Here is a 21,830-nt window from a genome sequence, read left to right on the forward strand (position 1 = left end):
ATCATATTCTCCAGGTTTTCCTCTTATTTTTATCTGTTGCTATGTTCTGTTGCATTTAAACACTTAGCTGCACTTTTCTTTAGTTCTATACCACTCCCCATCCCAAACTCACCCCCAAGATACGGTATTTTCACAAAAGAACGCATATTTAAGAGCCTTCTTTTACTTTCAACACCAATTATTCAAGACTTACTTGTGGCTATTCCAGAGTTCAATCTGGTTTATCAATAATGTGACACTACATATGCAGGGTTTGTTTGTTTTTTTCTTATTGACTTGCCTTTTACGTTAAGAAATTCTGGAAGGGAGGAAGGGAAGGAAGGAGAGGAAGGTAGGTGCTAGCACACAACTTATATATAATGGCTTTTCTTTCTTCTTGAAGACATTCTTCACAGATAATTCTAGCTTCTTGCTCTAATTTGTACCAATTGTTTTCTAGGCCACTGCCATAGCTGTTAGCCTTTTCTCTAAGACACCTTTTCACTGGTGTCTTAGAGATTTGGTTTCTTGGATCTCACTTCATCTTCTTTAACTTCTATTTCATTTTTCTGGGTACATATTCAAGAACTTAAGAACGGTAAATTTCCCAAGTCCTTAAATTTCTGAAAATGTCTTTAATTTGATCTCATACGTGAATAATCATTTAAACTGGTATCAAATTCTGGGTTTAGGAATTCAGAACTTTGAATAAATTGCTCCACAGCTTTCTAATATCTACTGCTGGAGCTAAGAAATCCAATGCCAACAGACTCTATTCTTTTTAGGCAATTTTTTTCCCTGTCTAGCAGCTTTTAGGACTTTCTTTCTACTCTTGCAATTTTAAAATTACAAAAGAAGTTGAAACTAAATGTTGATCTTTTTTCATCTAAACTTCTTGATTATCAGAATGCTCTTTCAATCAGAAGATTTGATTTTACAGGTGAGGAAAATTATCTACTATTTCACTGATTAGCTTTGCTTCTATTTTATCTATTACATTTCTTGAAATTTACTCTAGGCAGATATTACTTGCTGTATTTGTGCCCCAAATCTCTTTTTTTGTACATTTTTCCTTACCCTTTGCTCTAACATTCTGAAGGAGATCCAAGAATTCATCATACTTTTCCTACCTGGTTGGCTAAGCTTTTTCACCAGCTAAAGTAACTGATTTCTGCATACCAGCTACAAAATTATTCAGATTCTGGTAGACCATCACATTACTACATGTCACGTACCTCACTGTTAAAACCTCAAATTTGTAAGTGCTACCATACCAAAACTGGATAGTCTAGCACCTCACTTTTTCTTCAGACTACCTGCCCCCCCCAAAAAAAAATTTAGAACCTAGAGGACAATCCACAATTTTTTAAAAAAGTTATCTGTAACACAAAACAAGGTAACAACTCAAAACCCAGTTGTTCAAGCCATACACTATACTTTAGAAAACTTTTCATCCTTCTCTCCATTATTCAGCTCTAAAGTTTTACTCAAAGAAAGCAGAATATAAGTAATTCTCAGTGGACTAGGTAAAATAGAGTTCAGGATCACTAAATTACTAAGTAAATGGTAAATCATGGCTGGTAGATTAAGAAACATGAACTATGTGATATATTTACGAATATTTTAATCAAAGTAACAAATGTAAAAGTCAATTTCAAAGTTAATGACAAAAGTTTTTTTAATGCTAAATAGTATTGTAGAAATAAAATGTTTTTTTTTTTTAAAAAAAAAAAAGATTTTATTTGAGAGACAGAGTATGTGTGTGAGAGAGGGGGAGCGCAAGCTTGAGCAGAAGGGGGAGAAGCAGACCACCCGGCACGACGCAGGGCTCAATTCCAGGACCCTGGGATCATGAGCTGAGCCAAAGGCAGACGCTTATCCGACTGAGCCACCCAGGCACCCCTACAGGAATAAAATGTTTTGAAACATTTTGACCTGTACACATTCAAACTACATTTTTGTTGATATTAAAAAGGTTTCCTCTGAAGATTTCTGAGATGATGAATAAAGGTTTGGGAGTCAACCAGAAATCACTCTTTAGAACACAATATTTAAAAATCGAATGGGGGGGAGGCGCCTGGGTGACTCAGTCAGTTAGGCACCCAACTTTTGATTTCAGCTCAGGTCATGATCTCAGGGTCATGAGATTGAACCCTGCGTCAGGCTCTGTGCTTAGCAGGCAGTCTGCTTGAGATTGTCTCTCCCTCCTCTGTCCCTCCCCCCACTCATGGGTACGCTCTCTCTAAAATAAATAAAATCTTCAAAATAAATGAATCCTGAATGGAATTAAGCTAGTCCATATAAGAAAGGGAAAAGAGGAATGCAGAAATAAAAGAGGAAATTAAATTCACCTTAGATTAACTTCTTCTCTGGAAGTTTGTTTTCATAACAAAAAAAACCCTAGATCTAAAGAATATGAATACGTAAACTTCCCTGAGTCTGATTGAGAGCAGAAATTAACAGCACAAAGTAAAGTCTCTACACTTTCAAGTCACCTGTAAATACTCAAACCAGAAACAAATTGCCTGAATACGAGACTGTTTACTCACAATGAGAGCACTGTCCTAAAGGCTAATTAGGTCTTCAGGGTTTCTACAGATAGTTCTTTATGCAAAACGACATGCCTTCAGGGTCTGCCAAGCTCTTCTTAAGTCACCTTCTAGTGAAGCAAAATTGAGAAATAAAGATTTCTTGGGGTGCCTGGGTGGCTCAGTCGGTTGGGCATCTGACTCTTGATTTTGGCTCAGGTCATAATCTTGGGGTTGTGGGATAGAGCCCCACATCAGACTTCGCTCCATGCAGAGTCTGTTTGGGATTCTCTCTCCCTCTCCCTTTGCCCCTCTCCCCTGCTCATGTTCTCTACCTCTAAAATAAATAGGGGCACCTGGGTAGCACAGTCATTAAGCATCTGCCTTCGGCTCAGGGCGTGATCCCAGCATTCTGGGATCAAGTCCCACATCAGGCTCCTCCGCTAGGAGCCTGCTTCTTCCTCTCCCACTCCCCCTGCTTGTGATCCCTCTCTCGCTGGCTGTCTCTCTGTGTCAAATAAATAAATAAAATCTTTTAAAAAATAAATAAATAAATAAAACTTAGGGAAAAAAATAAAATTAATTAATTTAAAAAAAAAAAAAGATCTGTCTTTCATCTACATTCAGTCTACAAAATAAGCCAGACCTAAGTTTACCAATTTTATCAGAAACATTCAGAATTATACTGGTTTTATCAACAGTAAAAATTAGCTGAATCTGAGCTTTCACTCAAACTTCCAACTATTCCCCCATTTAGTCCTCTGCTTAAACTACCTAAAGTAGTATCTTGCACTAGCCACTTTTCCAAGTTATCATGCCAACTTATAACTAAATTCTCAACTTTGAGCAAATCACCCCAACAGAGTATATATACATTTCCTAGTCCAGCCAGGTTAGCCAACAGACAACAAAGTCACAATGGCCTAGAATACTTTAACACAGTAAGAAGTGAACATGGAATTGAGAGACAAAAATGAGGAGGAGGAGGAAGAGTAGGATGGGAAAAGAATACCTATCTATGTATTGGACAAGCCCAGTTTTACCTAAAATCATTCTATAAACATAAATGTAACATTAACCTTGTAAAACCTACGTAAGAAAGGCAATTAAAAACATGACTCTCAAGCATGACTACTTGAGATCAACTCATGGTTTTGTTGCTTTACCTGCTGCTGTGTGGCCTTAAGCCTATGTTACTGAAGGTCCCTCTACCTCCTGTTTTCTCATCTATACAACAGGGAAAGTAAACCTCTTTCATGAGGCTATTGTAAGGATTAAAAAGATTAATGTATGTGAAGTGCTTAGAATGGTGCCTGGCACATGTTAAATGCCATGTAAGTATTTGTTGTGATTATTTATGAAAATAAATGGAGTGACTGGTAACTACTGAGTTTTACCAAAGGTAAAGCCTTTAAAATTATCCAAGTAGTTGTCTATTACTCCAGCTATGAGCTCCTAATAGCTTTTTCAGTCAACAACTATTTATTCAGCATTTGCTTTATGCCAGGCATTGCACTTATGCTTCTACTGTCAATGCCTTAACTCCTTTATTGGTGAAAATGTCCTTAAACAGCCTCTTGTTATTATTAAAGCTTGCTGTGTTGCATACCATACTTAGCTATAAATCAAGTATTTATCCTTGATACTATTCTTAGTTATTTCCCTCTCCTTTTTCCCATTCATTAAAAAAAACCTGTTAGTAATGGAAAATTTCAGACACATACAATAGTTTAATGAATCAAATAGTTTAATGAATTCCATATACCTATCATCCAGCTTCAACCAGCTTCAATTAACACATGAGAAATCTTATTTTATTTACACACCCATTTCAATTATTTTACACCAAATCCCAGACATACCATTTCCTTGTAATTGACCAGTATTTCTCTCTAAAATAATTCTTTTTAAAACATCACAATATTACTTGAAAAAAATATTAATAAATTAATAATTAACTCCTTGATATTAAATAATCGTGCTCCAATTTCCCCAAGCAGCACAAATGACTTTACAGGTTTTCTGAATCCTGCCTGATTTGGCAAAGAGGCAATGTGTCAATAAACTGAAGGTGACCTTAAGAGTAACAGCTTCATTACAGTAGTAAGAGATGAAAGCCAGAATGCTAGCAGACCAAGAGATTAGCAGAAATAAGGAAACAGAGATAACTATATATGCTCTTTTTTTTGAGAAGCTCAAGCATGAGAAAAAGTGAAAGGTACGTGCAGGATCAGAATCACAGCATAGGTGGTTATATGTGTAAACTGAAGAGAGATGAAGAGGCTGAAGACATAGAAGACACAGGACAAAAACAGAGAAACAAAATAAGGTCCTAGAAATGAAGTTAAAAGCACAAGAGGCTGACCCTGAACAGAGAGCTATAACACAAATTCTGACACTGATGGAAGGAGTTCGTGAAGTATGAATGGGACTGGGAAAATCAGCAGGCAGGGGTGGAAGGTGCAAGTGGAGGCATGTGAAGGCTAACACAAAATGTTTCCAGTTTTCTTAAGAATCAGGAGAGAAAGCACTAATTAAAAGCAGAGTACTGGAAGGATTATGTAGGGGATTTGGATAGAATGTTGAAGAACTGGATGGAATTTAAGGAGATTTGGGGGAAAAAAACCCACAACAAATGGACCAGACAGGTAAAGAATTAATTAGCATTCAAATCTTATTCAGTTTTCAAAGCCATTTTCAAGCATCACCCCTTCCACGAAGTTTTGTTTTCTTTTCTTTTTTTTTTGAAAGAGAGAGGGAGAGAGAGAATCTTAAGCAGGTTCCACACCCAGAACGGAGCCAGGCAAAGGGCTTGATCTCACTATCAGGACCCTGAGATCATGACCTGAGTGGAAAGAGTTAGATGCTTAACTGACTGAGTCACCCAGGCGCCCCTCCATGAAGTTTTTCTTAATGTCCTTAACCAAAAGTAATTGTCCCTCCTTAGACCCTTTGTTTTTATTTCTCATAATGGTTTACTTGTACTGTAATAATTTCTCCCCATAGCCAGGCTGTAAGCACTTTGTGGGTGCTTATCTGTTTATCACAGAGCCAAAGACAATACCTTACAGGATATAATTTAGATTCTTCTTACCTTTTTAAAAAGCACGCTTTTAAATACTAAAACAACAAAACAGAAACTACTTGAAGAGTTAAGAAGACCACTCAAGGCAAAGACAATTCCATAAGGCCTCAGTAAGAACATAGAATTGAGGTGCGTCTTGGAGGGAAGAGAAGGCATGACATCATTTTACCTGAACAGGGAAGTATAAATAGTGAAGTGCCTCAAGGATTAGTTGTAACATCTTATCTATAATAGTAGCTATTCACAGACAACAATAAGCTCTTCCAATAGTGAAGAGGTGTCTTAAACGAGCAAAAAAAAGTTTACTGCAACATGTGGGTAGGGGCAAAGTAGTGGTTTTAATGTGGACAGGTTCACTTTGGGGAAATGCATCCAAATCGTGTATAAAATTGATAAAAGCACATTTTATTATAGTGAACCAAAGAGGGAACAGAAAAATCCAGATAAGATTCATAGCTGGTTGAACAATCACTGACAAGTACAGATCTTTAGTGACAAGGCTCAACAGCTTCAAAGAAGCATAAATGAAGTCCTCAGAAAGAAGACTGAGTTCTGATGATAAAACTGAAAGGGGCAGCTTTAAGAGTGTATGAAATCTACTTCAGATACTTACCACCCATTTTTTAAAAACAGAATGGCCTTTGCCATTCTGGATATGCGTACCCTTAGGGACCTCTTTCCTTGGCAAAGAAACAAAAACTAACTTTCTAAGACCTCTTTCCTGTTGTAATCCCAACAGCCAATCCCAACTCTATTTGCAGTCTGAAGCCCAGCTAATTACAGATTTCCAGACCTCCTTTTTGCCCACTAGCAACTGGAGAAATAATTGTGTCACATGTTCAAACTAAACACTAAGTGGCAAGGCACGATTTTGAGCAGAATCCTTTCAATTCTAAAGCAACTGACACAGTAACTGCGCCAGAGACAAGAATTATAGATCTAGATTAACACCCGGGCACCAGTATGGAACTACTCTCATCTTGATCATATTTCAGAGGTAGGTCAGACACTGACAGAAGTGACAGTTCTCCAATCCAGAAGACCACAACAGTCTGTAACAGGGTTCAGTATACTTTTTCTGTAACGGGCTAGGTAGTAAATATTTTAGCTTTGTGTCCCATATGGTCTCTGTTACAACTATTCAATTCTGCCACTGTCACATGAAAACAGCCACAGGCACTATGTAAGCAAATGGGCACAGCTGTATTCCAACAAAAATTTATTAACAGAAACTAACGGCAGGCAGTAGTTTACCAACCCCTATGTTTACCAAAACATAGGGAAATAGGCCAATAAGCCAAATAAGTCATAATTAGGTTTGGCTTTGATCAATATGCTGATGTAACAATTTATCCCCATGTTTAAAATAGAAACATACATACACCTACATATGATCATAATTACACAAGAAATTCATTTTAAAAAGCCTGGGAGGAAAGAGTGAAATAAAATGTAAACAGGAGTTGGGATGGCAGAATTACAGGTAACTGGTCTTAGAGCATGACCATTTAAAAATTTTTTTTAATTACAGAAGTCACAAAATGTAAGATAAAATAATAATTTCAGCTTATTATAACAGCTATAAAGAAAATAAACAGGGTACTTACTATTCATGATAGAGAGAAATCTAAGCAGCAGAGAGAGAGAGAACATCTCCCAACAGGTGATATTTATGCTGACACCCGAATAACAACAAAGTCAGTCAAATAAAGAGCTGACAGAACAGCATTCTACCCAGAGCTCATAAGCAAGCAAAGATGCTGAGGAGAATGAAACGGACACGCGTTTTGGGAAAAGAAAGGAGACCAACGAAACATAAAGAGCAACTGGGAAAATGGTTTTAGCAAGACACAAAGGAAGTGACACTTCATTGCAAGGTAAGATGTCTCCGAACAAGGAAGAACCAGCTGCATCAAACAGGGACAGAAAGGGCAAGGAAGATTCAGAATGGTTTAGGGATTCTGGGATCTCATGATGGCATCTAAATTTATCAAAGGTCCCTATTCCAATTCTAAAGATCTCTCCCTTACCCAATCATAGCCCTTCCACACAAGAGACTTTATGATTTTTATTTAATCTCCCTGGTCCTCTGACTGATCCTTAAATCAAGAATTTCTAAAACTGTCATTTTCTTTCCTTATGTTCTCCAGTACAGTCAGAAATAACCAGACCAACCACACTTTTTACACTCTTCATTCCCCTGAGAAACATATTTTGCAATAGCTACTTGGTCTATGGAAGGTTTGCCTTCAACAAACATTTTTTGTTACCAAAGGATAAATAAATCAGCTGTTTACTTGAAACTCTGTTCATCTGAAAGACTTCTGTTGGGTTGCTCCACTGAGATTCGAGGGTTGATTTGTAACTACAGCATAGTGCAGATAATATAGAGCAGCTCTATTAAAAAAAACTTCCCTACTCTGATAACTTAAAAAGACTTTAAGTCAAATTCATTACCCACTTTAAATAGTTAAGGACTAACTTTGCTATCCACAGAGAGATATATAGAGGGGTACGATTTATATACATACATAGGTATGTGTAAATAAAGAAATTCTTGATAACAAGAATATCTGACTTACAGTGTGAGCACATTTCCAAAGGATAACTTGCCTCATTTCCCTGGAGAAAAGAAATAAATAATAATTAGTCACAAAATTGGCACAAATTTCTTTAAAAGGTTAAATACTTTGAGTCACAAAACATAGGGAAATAAGTAAAAAACCAAAGTAGCTAAATTAGTTTTTTGATATGAAAAAAATTATACAATATGACAGAAAGAGCTCTTGAATCAAACAGGCCTGAGCCATGTGACTTACACAAACATTTGAGTAAAATTTATTTTAAATATTTTTAATGCCCTAAATATGTTGTATACCAGATTGTAACACACTGGAGACTATCAAGGCTCTAACTGAATTCAATTTGGGACAGAGCTCAGAAAAAGCTTCTCCTGCCACCTCTATTTAAATGAACAGTTTCCTGAGACTGTAAAGCTCTTTAAAAAGAAAAAACCAAAAACATTTATAACTGCGCTGATGATGAGGGAAGAGAAGGCAAGCTGAGGACAAAGCAGAAACTGACACCCCGTAACCCCCCCCCAACCATGGGATGTACCTGACATTCCTCAGGCACTCCTGGCTGCCCTAAAGGACAAAGAAATAGTTAACCTATAGATACCACAATCCTGCAAGACTTAAGTCTCCCTCAGTTTACGAAAGTCTTAGCAGTTTACAAGAACAAAGCATTTCTACCAATAACCTAGCTTCCGGAAGGGAATGTAGATACAATTAAATGTCCTTATAATCTGCAGCCTCCATGAAGTTCCCAACTATCTTCATGTTAATGCCTTACTAGAGGGGTAAACAACCTTAACTTGACAATGGCAAGGCCTCCGGTATCCTGTTAAGTCTTCTTTAACATATGAAAGACCTTTCTCAACCTCCCTTTTTCCTTACCTTCCCCCAACCCCATAGTATATAATCAGCCACCCCTCACAACCCGGAGCAGCAGCTCTTTCTGCCCACGGGTCCTGTCCCCGTGTTTTAATAAACCACCAATTTTGCACCAAAGACGCCTCAAGAATTCTCTCCTGGTCGTCGGCTCCGGACTCCACCCCACTGAACCTCACGTATATTCCCCGACCTCATCACTGATAGGCCAATTCAAGTTTTTTTCTTGAGAAGTTTTATTTCATGTATAAACTCCACATTGATATAATTTATCCGAATTCCTGATTTATAAAATATATAAAACAACCCATCTGTTTTCTATACAGGATTCCATTTGAATCTATTTAAGGAAAAAAGAGCTCTAGAAAAACTACAGACCTGGCCCAAAGCCTACATTTAATAATTCTTAATGAACTGAGCCCAGGGAGGTCAAGTACCTGGTGGATGATCACACCATTTGATTAGTAATAAAACCAGGAGTAGTTCTAAATCTAAAACGGTAAAAACTCCAAGTACAACAGACTCACATGAGGTAAAAATCACGAAGATCTTTTAAAAAGTCTACAGAATTTAGGGGCACCTGGGTGGCTCAATCGGTTAAGCATCCAAATCTTGATTTCAGCTCAGGTCATGATCTCAGGGTTGTGGAGTCAAGCCCTGCATCCGGCTCAATGTAGAGTCTCCTTGTCCCTCTCTCCCTGCTACTCCCCACTCCCATCTCTAAAATAAATACATAAAATCTTAAAAAAAAAAAAAAAGTCTACAGAATCTAAAATAATGTAAATTGAGCTTTTAAAATTTAGTGATAAAATCAGAATAGCATGCATCCTATGTTCATTCCATTTACCTAATCTTGACCCCATCTAGCAATGTGTACAATAGGATTAACATATGACTATACTTAAAAGAGCCTAAGAAATTTTTGATTACAGCCTGAAAAAAACATTTTAATCTGGCTCTTTAGCTTTTAAACTCCTAAAAGTATCTTATACTATGTAAATTTGAGGTTTAACAAAGGTTACCAGTAAATTAGCATCGTCAATTCTTATGTCACCAATAATTAGTCTTTCCCTTGAAAATTATAGCAAATAACTGCAATTTTCCAGAACTGGTTAATTCTAGGCTACTTTAAATTTCAAATATATATTAAAATAGAAGAAATAGCAAAAATTAATAAAACTGGATAGTAATGACCAGAGATGGAGTTCTTGCTTATTCCGCCCCTTACTTGAGTCAAGATTCTTACCATGATTATCTTTTACCGCCTCACATATTTCATGCCTAAATTCTTAAAATACGCTTTTTAAAATTATTTTTTATTTTTTAAGATTTTATCTATTTATTTGACAGAGAGCAAGCGAGCAAGCACCAGCAGGGGGAGCGGCAGGCAGAGGGAGAGGGAAAGGGAGAAGCAGACTCCCTGCCACGCAGAGAGCCCAGTGCGGGTCCAATCCCAGGACCCCAGGATCATGACCTGAGCCAAGGTAGACGCTTAAACGACTAAGCCACCCAGGCGCCCCTTAAAATACATTAAAAAAAAAAAATCTCACTCTACCCCAAGAATAAGTATGTTTCTTGAGAGGCTCTCAAAAGAATACAATAATACTTTGGATTGTCATTCTGAGTTGGGTTGGGTGTTTCTGTTTGGTTTGTTTTGGTTTGGGTTTTTTTGACAATAATGATTATAATTGTCTTAAAAATGAGGGCACAGGGCACCCGGCTGGTTCAATCAGTAAAACATGTGACTCTTGATCTCAGGGTCCTGAGTTCAAGCCCTACAATGGGTGTAGAGATTACTTAAGTAAATAAATAAAACTTGAGGGCAAAAAGGTTATACAGTATTTCAGGGAGAACTCTGAAACTAGGTCCTTGTTTCTTCAACCCACTGACCTTTATAATGTTATCAATTCTTCATAAATGATACCATCCATCCTCTATCTATATCATTCCCAGCTAGCCAGCATCCACAAAACCCAAGGACCAGGCCAGCTGGAGCCCTTCGGTGCTTATCCACTAACAATGAATGCCTCATCTGTCTTCCTTACAACCCATATATCCAAAAGATTACTTCAACCTCAACCTGTCTAATCTTGTGCCCAGCAAAAATATCTTTCAAATATTAAGGCAAAATGCTTTCCCCAGATAACCAAAAACTAAAAGAATTAAGCTCCAATACACATGCACTATAAGAAATGTCACAAGAAAATTCTTTGGGCAAAAGAAAAATTATAATAAATGGAAATTTGGATCTAGACCAAGATATGAAGATCACCAGAAATGGTAAACATGTTATGTAAATAGAAAACACTTTTTTCTCATTTTTAATTGTCTTTAAAATATAACTAACACAAACATAATAAAAATGTATTCTGGGGTGTGTAACGTGTACTACAGAAGTAAAATGTATGACAAGAGCAGCACAAATGTAAGACAGAAAAATGATGTATGTTGTCAAGATCATACACTATGAGGGAAACATTATAATGTTACTTGAAAGTAGAGCATAATGTCAAAAATGTATATTATAAACCCTAGAGCAATCACTTTCTAATAAAAAGATAAATAAAATGGTATCATAAAGAATACTCAATCCAAAAGGAGGCAGATAAATAGGAAAAAAAGAAACAAATACCAAATGTGGAAAAAATTTGAAGTAAAATAGCAGGATGGCGGATTTAAATCCAAACATTCTGAGAAGGATACAATGTTAAGTTTATCACTTTAACAACTACAGTTAAAAAGATGCAACTGTAGGGGCGCCTGGATGGCTCAACTGGTTGAGCATCCAACTCTTGATTTTGGCTCAGGTCACAATCTCGGGGTCCTGGGACTGAGCCCCACGTCAGGATCCCCGCTCAGCAGGAAGTCTGCTTCTCTCTCCCGCTCCCTCTGCCCCTGCCCCTTGCTCACACACGCACGCAGGAGGTCTCTCTCTCTAAAATAAATATTGAAAAAAAGAAGATGCAACCGTATGCTATCTACAAGAAGCCTACTTTAAAAAGAGGTTAGAGCTAGGTGAGCCCTTCACCCTTCACTGGAATCTGATGCTATCTCTAGGTAGATGGTGTCAGAATTGAGCTGAATTATAGGATGTCCAGCTGATGTCCAGAAATTGGTGGATATGTGAGGAACTACCACCACCACACTATAATTAGGTCTACAAACACACACACAGGAACACAGTTTCAAGATAAATGAAATCAAACACTTAAAGAAGGGAAAGGCAAACAATCATTTTGGAGATTTTAATATTTCCTTCACAGTAAGTAATAGAAAACAAGAACAACAACAAAAAATCAACAACATGCTATCAACCAACATGTCCTAAACCAGCAGAATATTCTTTTCCAATGCACGTGGAACAATCACAGAGACATTATTCTGAGCCTTAAAAAGTCTCAATAAACTCGAAAGGTCTAAAATCATACGGAATATATCCTCTCATTAGGATGTAATTAAACTAGAAAGGTATTTGGGAATATTCAAATCTGGAAACAAAGCACAATTCTAAATAATAACCCATGAGTCACAGAGGAAATGACAAGAGAAATCAGAAAATATTTGAATAAAATGAAAACAGAACCTATCAGAATTGACGGGATACAGGTTAAGCAGTGTTTTTGAGGAAAATGCTGTTACAAGAGAAGGTCCAAAACACAATGATCTGTTCCCCAAGTAAAAAGCTAGAAAAAGAGTAAGTTAAACCTAAAGCAAGAAAAAACAAGAAAAAAACTGAGAAATTAATAAAATAGAAGTGGATAAACAGAAGAAAAATAAATAAAGACAAAAACCCATTTTTTGAAAAGGTCAATAAGTAAAACCCCAGGCAAATCAACACAAATTCTATGGACATCAAAAGAAAAATAAAGGAATTTTCTAAACAAAGTTATAAAAACAAATTTTATAATTCAGATGAACGGACAAGTTTCTTGTAAGACAGTATATGACAAGACAGACTCAAGATAAAAGAGAAAAGCTGAACACCTCTACAGCTGTTACAATACACTGAATTTGAGTTTAAAACTTTCCTAGAAAGAAAACTACAGACCTGGATGGCTTCACTGGTTGATTTGATCATATATTCGAAGTAAAAAACATACCAACCCTACACAAATTCTTTCAGAAAGCAGAGGGGAAAGGAATATAGTTCTTAACTCAGTCAATGAGGCCAATACTACCCTCATACCAAAATCAGGCAGTAACTTTATAAAAAAGAAAACTGTATGCCCATACTTCATGACAATGGATGCAAAAAGCTGTAACATTTGAGCAAATCCAGAATCAAATTTTAAAAAAATAAAATTTCATGACCAACTGAGGACCTATCCCAGCAATGTAAGGTTGGCTTAATATTCCAAATCAATGTGATTCACTACACTAACTGACTAAAAAAGAAAAAACATACGATCATCTCAAAAAATACAATAAAAGCATCTGACAAATTTCAACACCTACTCACGAAAATAAGAACCACAATCCAGCAAGCAAAGGTTCTTCCTCAATCTATAAAGGCTATCTACAAAAAACCTAGAGCTAACGTCATACTTAACCTGGTGAAAGACTAAATGCCTTCTCCCTCAGATCAGGAACAAGATAAGATATCTGCACCAGCGCAATCAGGCAAGAGAGAAGAAATAAAAGGCATAGCATACAGATTGGAAAGAGGAAGTTAAACTGCCTTTACTTGCAGATAACATGACTATGTATGAACATAAATGCTAAACAAACTACAAGACTATCAGAACTAATAAATTAATGAAGCAAAGTCCCCCAATACCAGGTGTATACAAAAACCAAATGCATTTCCACATAGCTCTAACTCAGCAGCCACACAATCTGAAAAAGAAGGAACAATGTTGAAGGAGTTACACTACCTGACTTAAAGAATTATTATAAAGCTAGAGTTGTTAACAGAGTGATCCTGGTGTAAGACTAGACATAAAGATCAATGCAGCAGATAAAATGTAAAGCACACATACACAAAGTTCAGTGTTTTTGACAAAGGTGTCCAGGTAGTTCAATAGGGGAAAAAAAACAACAAATGATGCTAAAACAAATGAGTATCAACATTAAAAAAAGGAAAAGACAAAACACTTGAGTAGATATTTTATAACAAAAGATACAGACACAGCAAATAAGATGAAAAGATACTTCACATCATTAGACATCAGCAAAATGCAAATTAAAACTACAATTAGATACCACAATACTTGCAACTAGTATATATATGCCTACAATTTAAAAACTGACATACCAAATGTTGCTGAAAATGTAGAACAAATCGTTATGTGCTGGGCAGATTCTAAGACGGCCCCCTCTGAAACTCCCAGTCCTAGGTACACAAACGTCCGTTACCAGTTATTCAAATACGGTTCTAGGTACCGGCTCAACAGGATTTTGCACCGTAATTAAGGTTCCACATCAGCTGACCTCAGGATAACATTATTAGGGTGGGTCTGTTCTAATCATAAGCGCCTTTTAAAAGCAAAGAGGGGAAGTCAGAGATTCAACCCATGAGAAGAATTCAAGATTAGGGAGCGCACCACATGCCACTGAGTGCAGGCAGCTTCTAAGGGCTGAGTGTAGGCTCCAGCTGGCAGTGAACAAGGAAACAGAGATCTCAAGCCTACAACAGCAAGAAACTGAATTTGGCCAACAACCTAAATGAGCCTGGGAACAGATTCTCCCCCAAAACCTCCAGACAAGAGCTCACTCTGGCCAACACCTGGATTTCAGTCTTTTGATTCCCTCAAGAGAGACCCCATTTGAACTTCTGACTTACAGAAATAACTATGTGCTGTTTTAAGCCACTAAGTTAGAGGTAATTTGTAACACAGCAACAGAAATTAACACGCAGACATATAGTATATGTGGCTAAAAGTAAAAATGTTGACATAATGTGTTGGTGAAGATATGGAGCAAATGAAATTTTTATACGTTGCTGGTGTGAACCCCAAATGACACAGCCATTCTGGAAGAGTTTGACGGATTCTTAATATAAGTTTAATAGAACATCCAGAAATGAAAACATGTCCATGCAAAGATTTGTACACATGTCCACAGAAACTCTGTTAACAGCCCAAATAAGAAACAATCTAAATGTCCATCAACTGTCAAATGGATAAACTGTGGTATATATCCAGACAATGGAGTACTACTCAAGGAAAAGACAACTGATACACCCAACAACAGAAATGAATCTCAAAAGCAGTAAGTGAAAGAGGCCAGATACAAAAGGTTACACGCTGCATGATTCCACTTATAAGTACTAGAAGAGGCAAACTAGAGTTACCAAAAGATCAGGGGTTGCCAAGGGTTAAGAGGGTCAATGAAAAGGGGTACCAGTAACATTTTAGGGTGACAGAAATGTTCTACACATCTTGATTGCGGTGGTGCTTACAAAACTATACATTTGTCAAGACACATTAACTATACACTTAAAATTGGTTAATTTTATTATATGTAAGTTACACCTCAATAAAGCTGATTTTTTTTTCAATTTGTGTGAGAGCATGCGTGCATGCATGCACAATCAGGTGGGGGGGGAGGGAGCGAGAGGGAGAGAGAGAGAGACAGAGAGACAGAGACAGAGAGACAGAGAGAGAGAGAATCTCAAGCAGATTCCCCACTGAGTGTGGAGCCCCACACAGGGCTTAATCTCACAGCTCATGAGATCACAACCTGAGCCGAAACCAAGAGTTGGACGCCCAACTAACTGTGCAACCCAGGTGCCCCTAAAGCTTATTTTCATTTTTTTTTTTTAAGATTTTATTTACTTATTTGACAGAGATAGAGACAGCCAGCGAGAGAGGGAACACAAGCAGGGGGAGTGGGAGAGGAAGAAGCAGGCTTCCAACGGAGGAGCCTGATGTGGGGGCTTGATCCCAGAACTCTGGGATCACGCCCCGAGCCGAAGGCAGACGCTTAACGACTGAGCCACCCAGGCGCCCCTAAAGCTTATTTTTTTAAAAAACTCAGCAGGAGTCTCAAATAAAATGGAACTGCTTCATAAATCCCCTTTTTTTATTTGAAATATCTCATCAATTTCTTTAAAATAATAAATTTCCTGTCATACTATTATTCACAGTTCAAGTATATGGACTTTTGTTTTTATAACCCACATACTCATTTCAAGGTAGCAAATTACGTATTTTTTAGATTAATTTTACAATATCCTGAGAAACCAGAAACTTACAGTAATCTTGATCCTTATAATTTTTTCATTCTTTACTTAATCCACTCCTCAGATCTTAAATTCCATGAAGGCAGTAACTGTTTTATTATCTTTTGATATCTCTCGCCAGATTTAACATTGTCCTAAATTTATGCAAGGAAGTATTTTATAGGTGCATGTAAAAATCCAGATAGCCTTAAGGAACTTGGTTTAAGTGGCATGTTAAGCATCAATGTATTACACAATATACTGAGATTAAGGACATATTAAGAGATTCGATAAAGGGGGCGCCTGGGTGGCACAGCGGTTGAGCGTCTGCCTTCGGCTCAGGGCGTGATCCCGGTGTTATGGGATCGAGCCCCACATCAGGCTCCTCCGCTATGAGCCTGCTTCTTCCTCTCCCACTCCCCCTGCTTGTGTTCCCTCTCTCGCTGGCTGTCTCTCTCTCTCTCTGTTGAATAAATAAATTTAAAAAAAAAAAGATTCGATAAAGAACTTTAGATTTCTGCTTTCCTTAATGCTCACTTTTCATGAGTATCTATTAAGCATCTGGATCTCTATACACTTTAAATAAGCAAGCAGTACTCTAATACGTAAGTAACATTTATAGTTCCCAAGAAGAGCCTATAACCAAATAAGACAATGTTGTCACCTCTTAATGTCTCCTAAAGATAAATGTCTACATATTCTGACAGCAGGCCCTTTGAAAATAGCCTAAACTTTATAGTATGCATTTATAAAATTTATTTTTATTCTCTCACATCCAGACCTTTCAAGATCAAAGTAACTCTAAACAAAACGAGATAAAAGAGCTCCAAAAATACTTTCATTTCTTTGCCAGAAAATTTCTTTAGAAAGTATATTCCTGTTCCTCCTGATTTAATGTATAGTATATCAAAATTGATAATCATAAAAGGTAACCTTTAAAAATACCAAATAATATGGATTTGAAAAAAAAGTTAGAATCCAAATGTCTTCATCTGCTGAAAGACAAAGTTTGCCAACTTCCCACAGTTAATGTTAATTTTCATAAGGAAATCAATTTCTACAGTGAAATCACTGACCATCTTAATAACTGTTCTAGGACAGAAATCCCTACTCTCGGAAGTATAAAACAAGATGTGAAACTGTGGATGGGTAAATCTGGGTGAAAGGAAGTGAAAAGATCAAAGGACAGAAGTAGACTTTGGAGGACAAGTCTCTGTATAAAGCTGAGTTCACAAGTACCCCTACCTCTAGACACTGACTTCTCCATACAGGAAATAAGAAAGGTTGACTAGATGATTTCAAGGGGTCCTTCCAGCTGTATTGTTTGTTTGTTTGTTTTACTACTAATGAAGATGCTAGACATATTTAAACATAGAAGGGGAGGGAGGGAGAAAGGGAAAGAGAACACAGGGATGGAATGTCAAGAAACTCCTTAAAGCAAAGCATACTGTTGGTCCCGGAGACAAAAGTTTCCCAAATAGAGTACACTTAACTTTGTATTTTGTTTTTTTGTAGGCCAGCACAACAATCAGTATGAGAAAAGAAAAGGCAAAGGCACCTGGGTGGCTCAGTTAAGCATCTGCCTTTGGCTCAGGTCATGCATGATCCCAGGGTCCTGGTTCAAGCCCCCCACAACAGGTTCCCTGCTCAGAGGGGAGCCTGCTTCTCCCTCTCCCTCCGGATCCCCTGCAAATAGGGAGGGTTTTTTTTCTCGCCTTATTCCAGGGGGTAGAACTTCCATCACTATGTTGAAAGAGTGGTGAGAGCAGATCATTACCTTAATGATCTTATAGGAAAAGCATTCAGTCTTTGCCATTAAGTATAATGTCACCTATCAGTTTTTATAGATATTCCTTACCCAACTGAGTTAGTTCCTCCTATATATTTTTATTTTTTTAAAGAAACTACCAATGGGTCCTGAATTTTAATTAAATGCCTTTTTCCATCAATTTATGTGATAATGTGATTTTTCTTTAGCTGTTAATACAGTGGATTGTTTATATTGAATTTCAAAGAGTGAACCAGCTGTGAATCCCTGCAGTGAGACATATTTGGTAATGGTATTCAATTTTTTTTCCCATACTGCTTAACTCTTTTTACTATTTTCTTAAAATTTTTGCATTACACTGACATGAGAAATTTGATAGTTTTTGTACTGTTTTTGGGGGTGTATCAAGGTAATGGGGCCTATTCAAATTATCTATTTCAGATTGGGTGAAGGGTGGTAGTATGTATTTTTCAAGGAACTGGTCCATTACATCAAAGTTGTCAAAATTATGTATGAGCTGTTCATTGTATCTCCATATTATCTTTTCCATGTTTGATGGGTCTATGGTGATTCTCTACACATCATTCCTGATAATTTGTTTCTTCTTGTAATCCTCCCAGTTTTGCCAGAGGTTTGTCAATCTATGGATCTTTCTGAAGAACCAGCTCTTTATTTCATTGACTTTCTGGTTTTTGTCTTCAATTCCACTGATTTCTGCTTTTATCTTTATTTCCTTCTTCTTTGCTTTGGGTAGATTTTGCTTCTTTTTTTTTTTTTAAAGATTTTATTTACTTACTTGAGAGGGAGCAAGAGTCATAGTGAGAGACCACAGAGGGAGAGGGAGAAGCAGACTCCCTGCTGAGCTGTAAGCCCAACGTGGGGCTAGATCCCAGGACCCCAGGATCATGACCTGAGCCGAAGGCAGACGCTAAACCAACTGAGCCACCCAGGCACCCCTTGATTTTGCTTTTTTTCTTCTTCAGGTTCTTAAGATGGGAGCTCAAGATTATTTACACTTTTTTTTTCTCTTTTCTAATATGTGCACTTAGTGCTATAAGTTTCCTTCTCAGCACTGCTTTACCTACATCCCAATGGGTTGTATTCTTTTTTTTTTTTTTTAAGATTTATTTATTTGAGAGAGAGAGAGACAGCACAAGCAGGGGCAGGTGCGGAGGGAGAAATAGGCTCCCCACTGACGAAGGAGCCCAATGTGGGACTCAATACCAGGACCCCAAGATCATGACCTGAGCCGAAGGCAGATAACTTAACCAACTGAGCCACCCAGACGCCCTCAATGGATTGTATTCTTAATGTTTTTTCTCTACAGTTAATTCTCCAGTGTGTGAAACAGATAAAATACTTATTAATAAATATTTTTGAATTATCACTGAAATATATATGCTTTTATTATTTATAAAATCCCTTTTTGTAATTTCTTTGAAAAAATGTACTAAGTTCCAAACAACTGTTATATGAACTTTAAACACAGCCCATTTGCCAATTCATCTTCCTCTTTATGCCAACCCAAAATTCTTCCAGGACTGAAACTGAGTACATGTCCAAAAAGTTAAGAATGGTATCTTACAAAGTGTTTGACACACTGTAAGCAATTAATGAAAAGAAGGATTTAAGAATAAGATTTCAGGGGCGCCTGGGTAGCGCAGTCGTTAAAGCGTCTGCCTTCAGCTCAGGGCGTGATCCCAGCGTTATGGGATCGAGTCCCACATCAGGCTCCTCCGCTGTGAGCCTGCTTCTTCCTCTCCCACTCCCCCTGCTGTGTTCCCTCTCTCGCTGCCTGTCTGTCACATAAATAAATAAAAAAATCTTAAAAAAAAAAATAAAAGAATAAGATTTCATTCCCAAAGGTGTAAGACACCTCTCAAGAAACAGATATGCGAAAAAAGCTTTATTAAAGCAGAGATCTTTCTCAAAGTATAGGTTTGCAAAAACAAAAACCTGCTGGCTCTTTTCATCTGGTTTTCCTTCTAACAAAGACATTTTCATCAAATTAAGGCAATTCTTTACATAAAGGCCCAATATCCTCAGACACTTCAGATGCACCAACTTAAATTTCAATAACTACCTTAGTTCAAACTAGACATGCAATACACTAAGTGTTACTGTCTAGTTCTTACGGATTTTTTTAAAGGCAAAAGCTGAGAAAGAAATCTTTAATGAAAGTTTTGTAAATATAGACATGTATGGAAAAAAGGAACGTTCACTGAATACAAAAAAAAAAAATGATTCAGATTTATGTGCTGAGCACTCTTTTAGAGACTTTACATACATTATCTCTCACCTTCCAAACAATCTTCTGGGTAAATAGGGGTGTCAAGGTTAAGCAACTTGCACAAGGTCACACAGCTGGTAGTGGCAGAGACAAATTTGAACTCACGCTAATATAATTCCCATAATATTCTCACCAATATATGACAAGGCTACATCCTTTCTGTATTATAAGAAAAGTGGTAAATTACCGAAACGATTTTCCTCTCATCTTGGAACACATTAGTTTAAGTGACTTGTCACTGCCAACTTACACTGGCACAGTGTTGTTCATGTATCTAACATTGCAGTCTCAATCATAAAATTATGACAACAGCGTGTGAGATAGGTGGGGACAACTGAGAAGAGGAGTAAAGGGATGGAAAATATAAAACACTATTACATGGAAATTGTCCAAAAACCTGGAAGGAACAATATTAATTTGGTACTGTATTTTAATTTAAAAACATGTATTATCCCTAACAAAAGAGAAAACTCTAAAAGCATAGCATTTTCAGTAATTAAGAAAATAATCTCAGAACAGAGGTAATAAAATCCTAGTAGCGGCACACTCCTGAATGATGTCTTTGAGACCACCCTGACTATGGCCAAAGTAAATAGCTGAAATATAAAGTACAGGTTAGTCAAATGAAAGGTCAAGAAACACTAAAGCAAAGATGTACATAAACACCTGAAGTGATGGGAGACCCTAGAGGGAAAATCTGACATAGGTACTAAATTTTAAACAAAAAACTGGAGTACCCAGAGAGATGTTAGGTGATAACAATTCAAAGATATAAAGGAAGATAGTCAGAAGAAAATGAGTTTGCATGAGAATTAAGAACGATCAGGGGTCAGCAAACTATGGTCCCAGGCCATATCAGGCCTACCATCTCTTGGGGTTTGGTTTTTGGTTTTTTTAGTGACATCTTTTTTTTTAATTGAGACATCACTGACATGTATTAGTTTCAGCTGTATGTGATTCAATATTTGTATATATTGTGAAATGGTCACCACAGTAAGTCTAGTTCACATCAGTAACCATAACACAATCACAAAATTTGTGTGTGATGACAACTTCTAACATCTACTCTTACCAACCTTCAAATAGGCAAAACAACTATAGTCACCATGCTGTATTATCTCATGACTTACTTTATAACTAAAGTTTGTACCTTTTGACCACCTTCACCCATTTCACCCACCCATCATCTCTCGCCTCTGGCAACTACCAATCTATTCTCTGTATCTATGAATTCAGTTTTTAGTTTTGTTTTTAAGATTCCAGAAGTGAGACCATATAGTATTTGTCTTTCTCTTAATTTCACTTAGCATAATGCCCTCAAGACCTAACCCCATTGTTGCAGATGGCAATATTTCCTTCTTTTTTTATGACTGAATAATATTCCATTGTATATATACATACCATATTTTCTTCATTCATTCACTCATCCATTGATGGACATTTAGGCTGCTTCCATGTCTTGGCTACTGTAAATAAGGCTACAATGAACATAAGAGTGCATACATCTTTTAGTGTTTTAATTTCCTTCAGATAAATACCCAGAAGTAGAAATTGCTGGATTATATA

The 21,830-nt window shown here is 37.0% G+C and overlaps 1 protein-coding gene across 2 annotated transcripts in view; it reads right to left on the minus strand.

Annotated features, from left to right (window-relative positions):
- Positions 1-21,830, minus strand: part of PPP3R1 (protein phosphatase 3 regulatory subunit B, alpha) — a 69,072-nt gene that overhangs the window by 28,097 nt on the left and 19,145 nt on the right. The window contains exons 1-2 of one of the 2 annotated variants that reach the window (XM_045788134.2): positions 21,666-21,742; positions 8,175-8,214 (exon numbers count right to left, since the gene is read on the minus strand). In XM_045788134.2, coding sequence (XP_045644090.1) covers positions 8,175-8,214; positions 21,666-21,683 — 58 coding nt within the window. In that variant the 5' untranslated portion in view covers positions 21,684-21,742. Of the gene's footprint in view, positions 1-8,174; positions 8,215-21,665; positions 21,743-21,830 lie in introns of those variants that run through there. The other variant, XM_045788135.2, reaches the window with a different exon arrangement.

Source organism: Ursus americanus, chromosome 7, assembly GCF_024610735.1.
Source record: "Ursus americanus isolate L20-20 chromosome 7, mUrsAme1.1.p, whole genome shotgun sequence".
Taxonomy (NCBI): Eukaryota; Metazoa; Chordata; class Mammalia; order Carnivora; family Ursidae; genus Ursus; species Ursus americanus.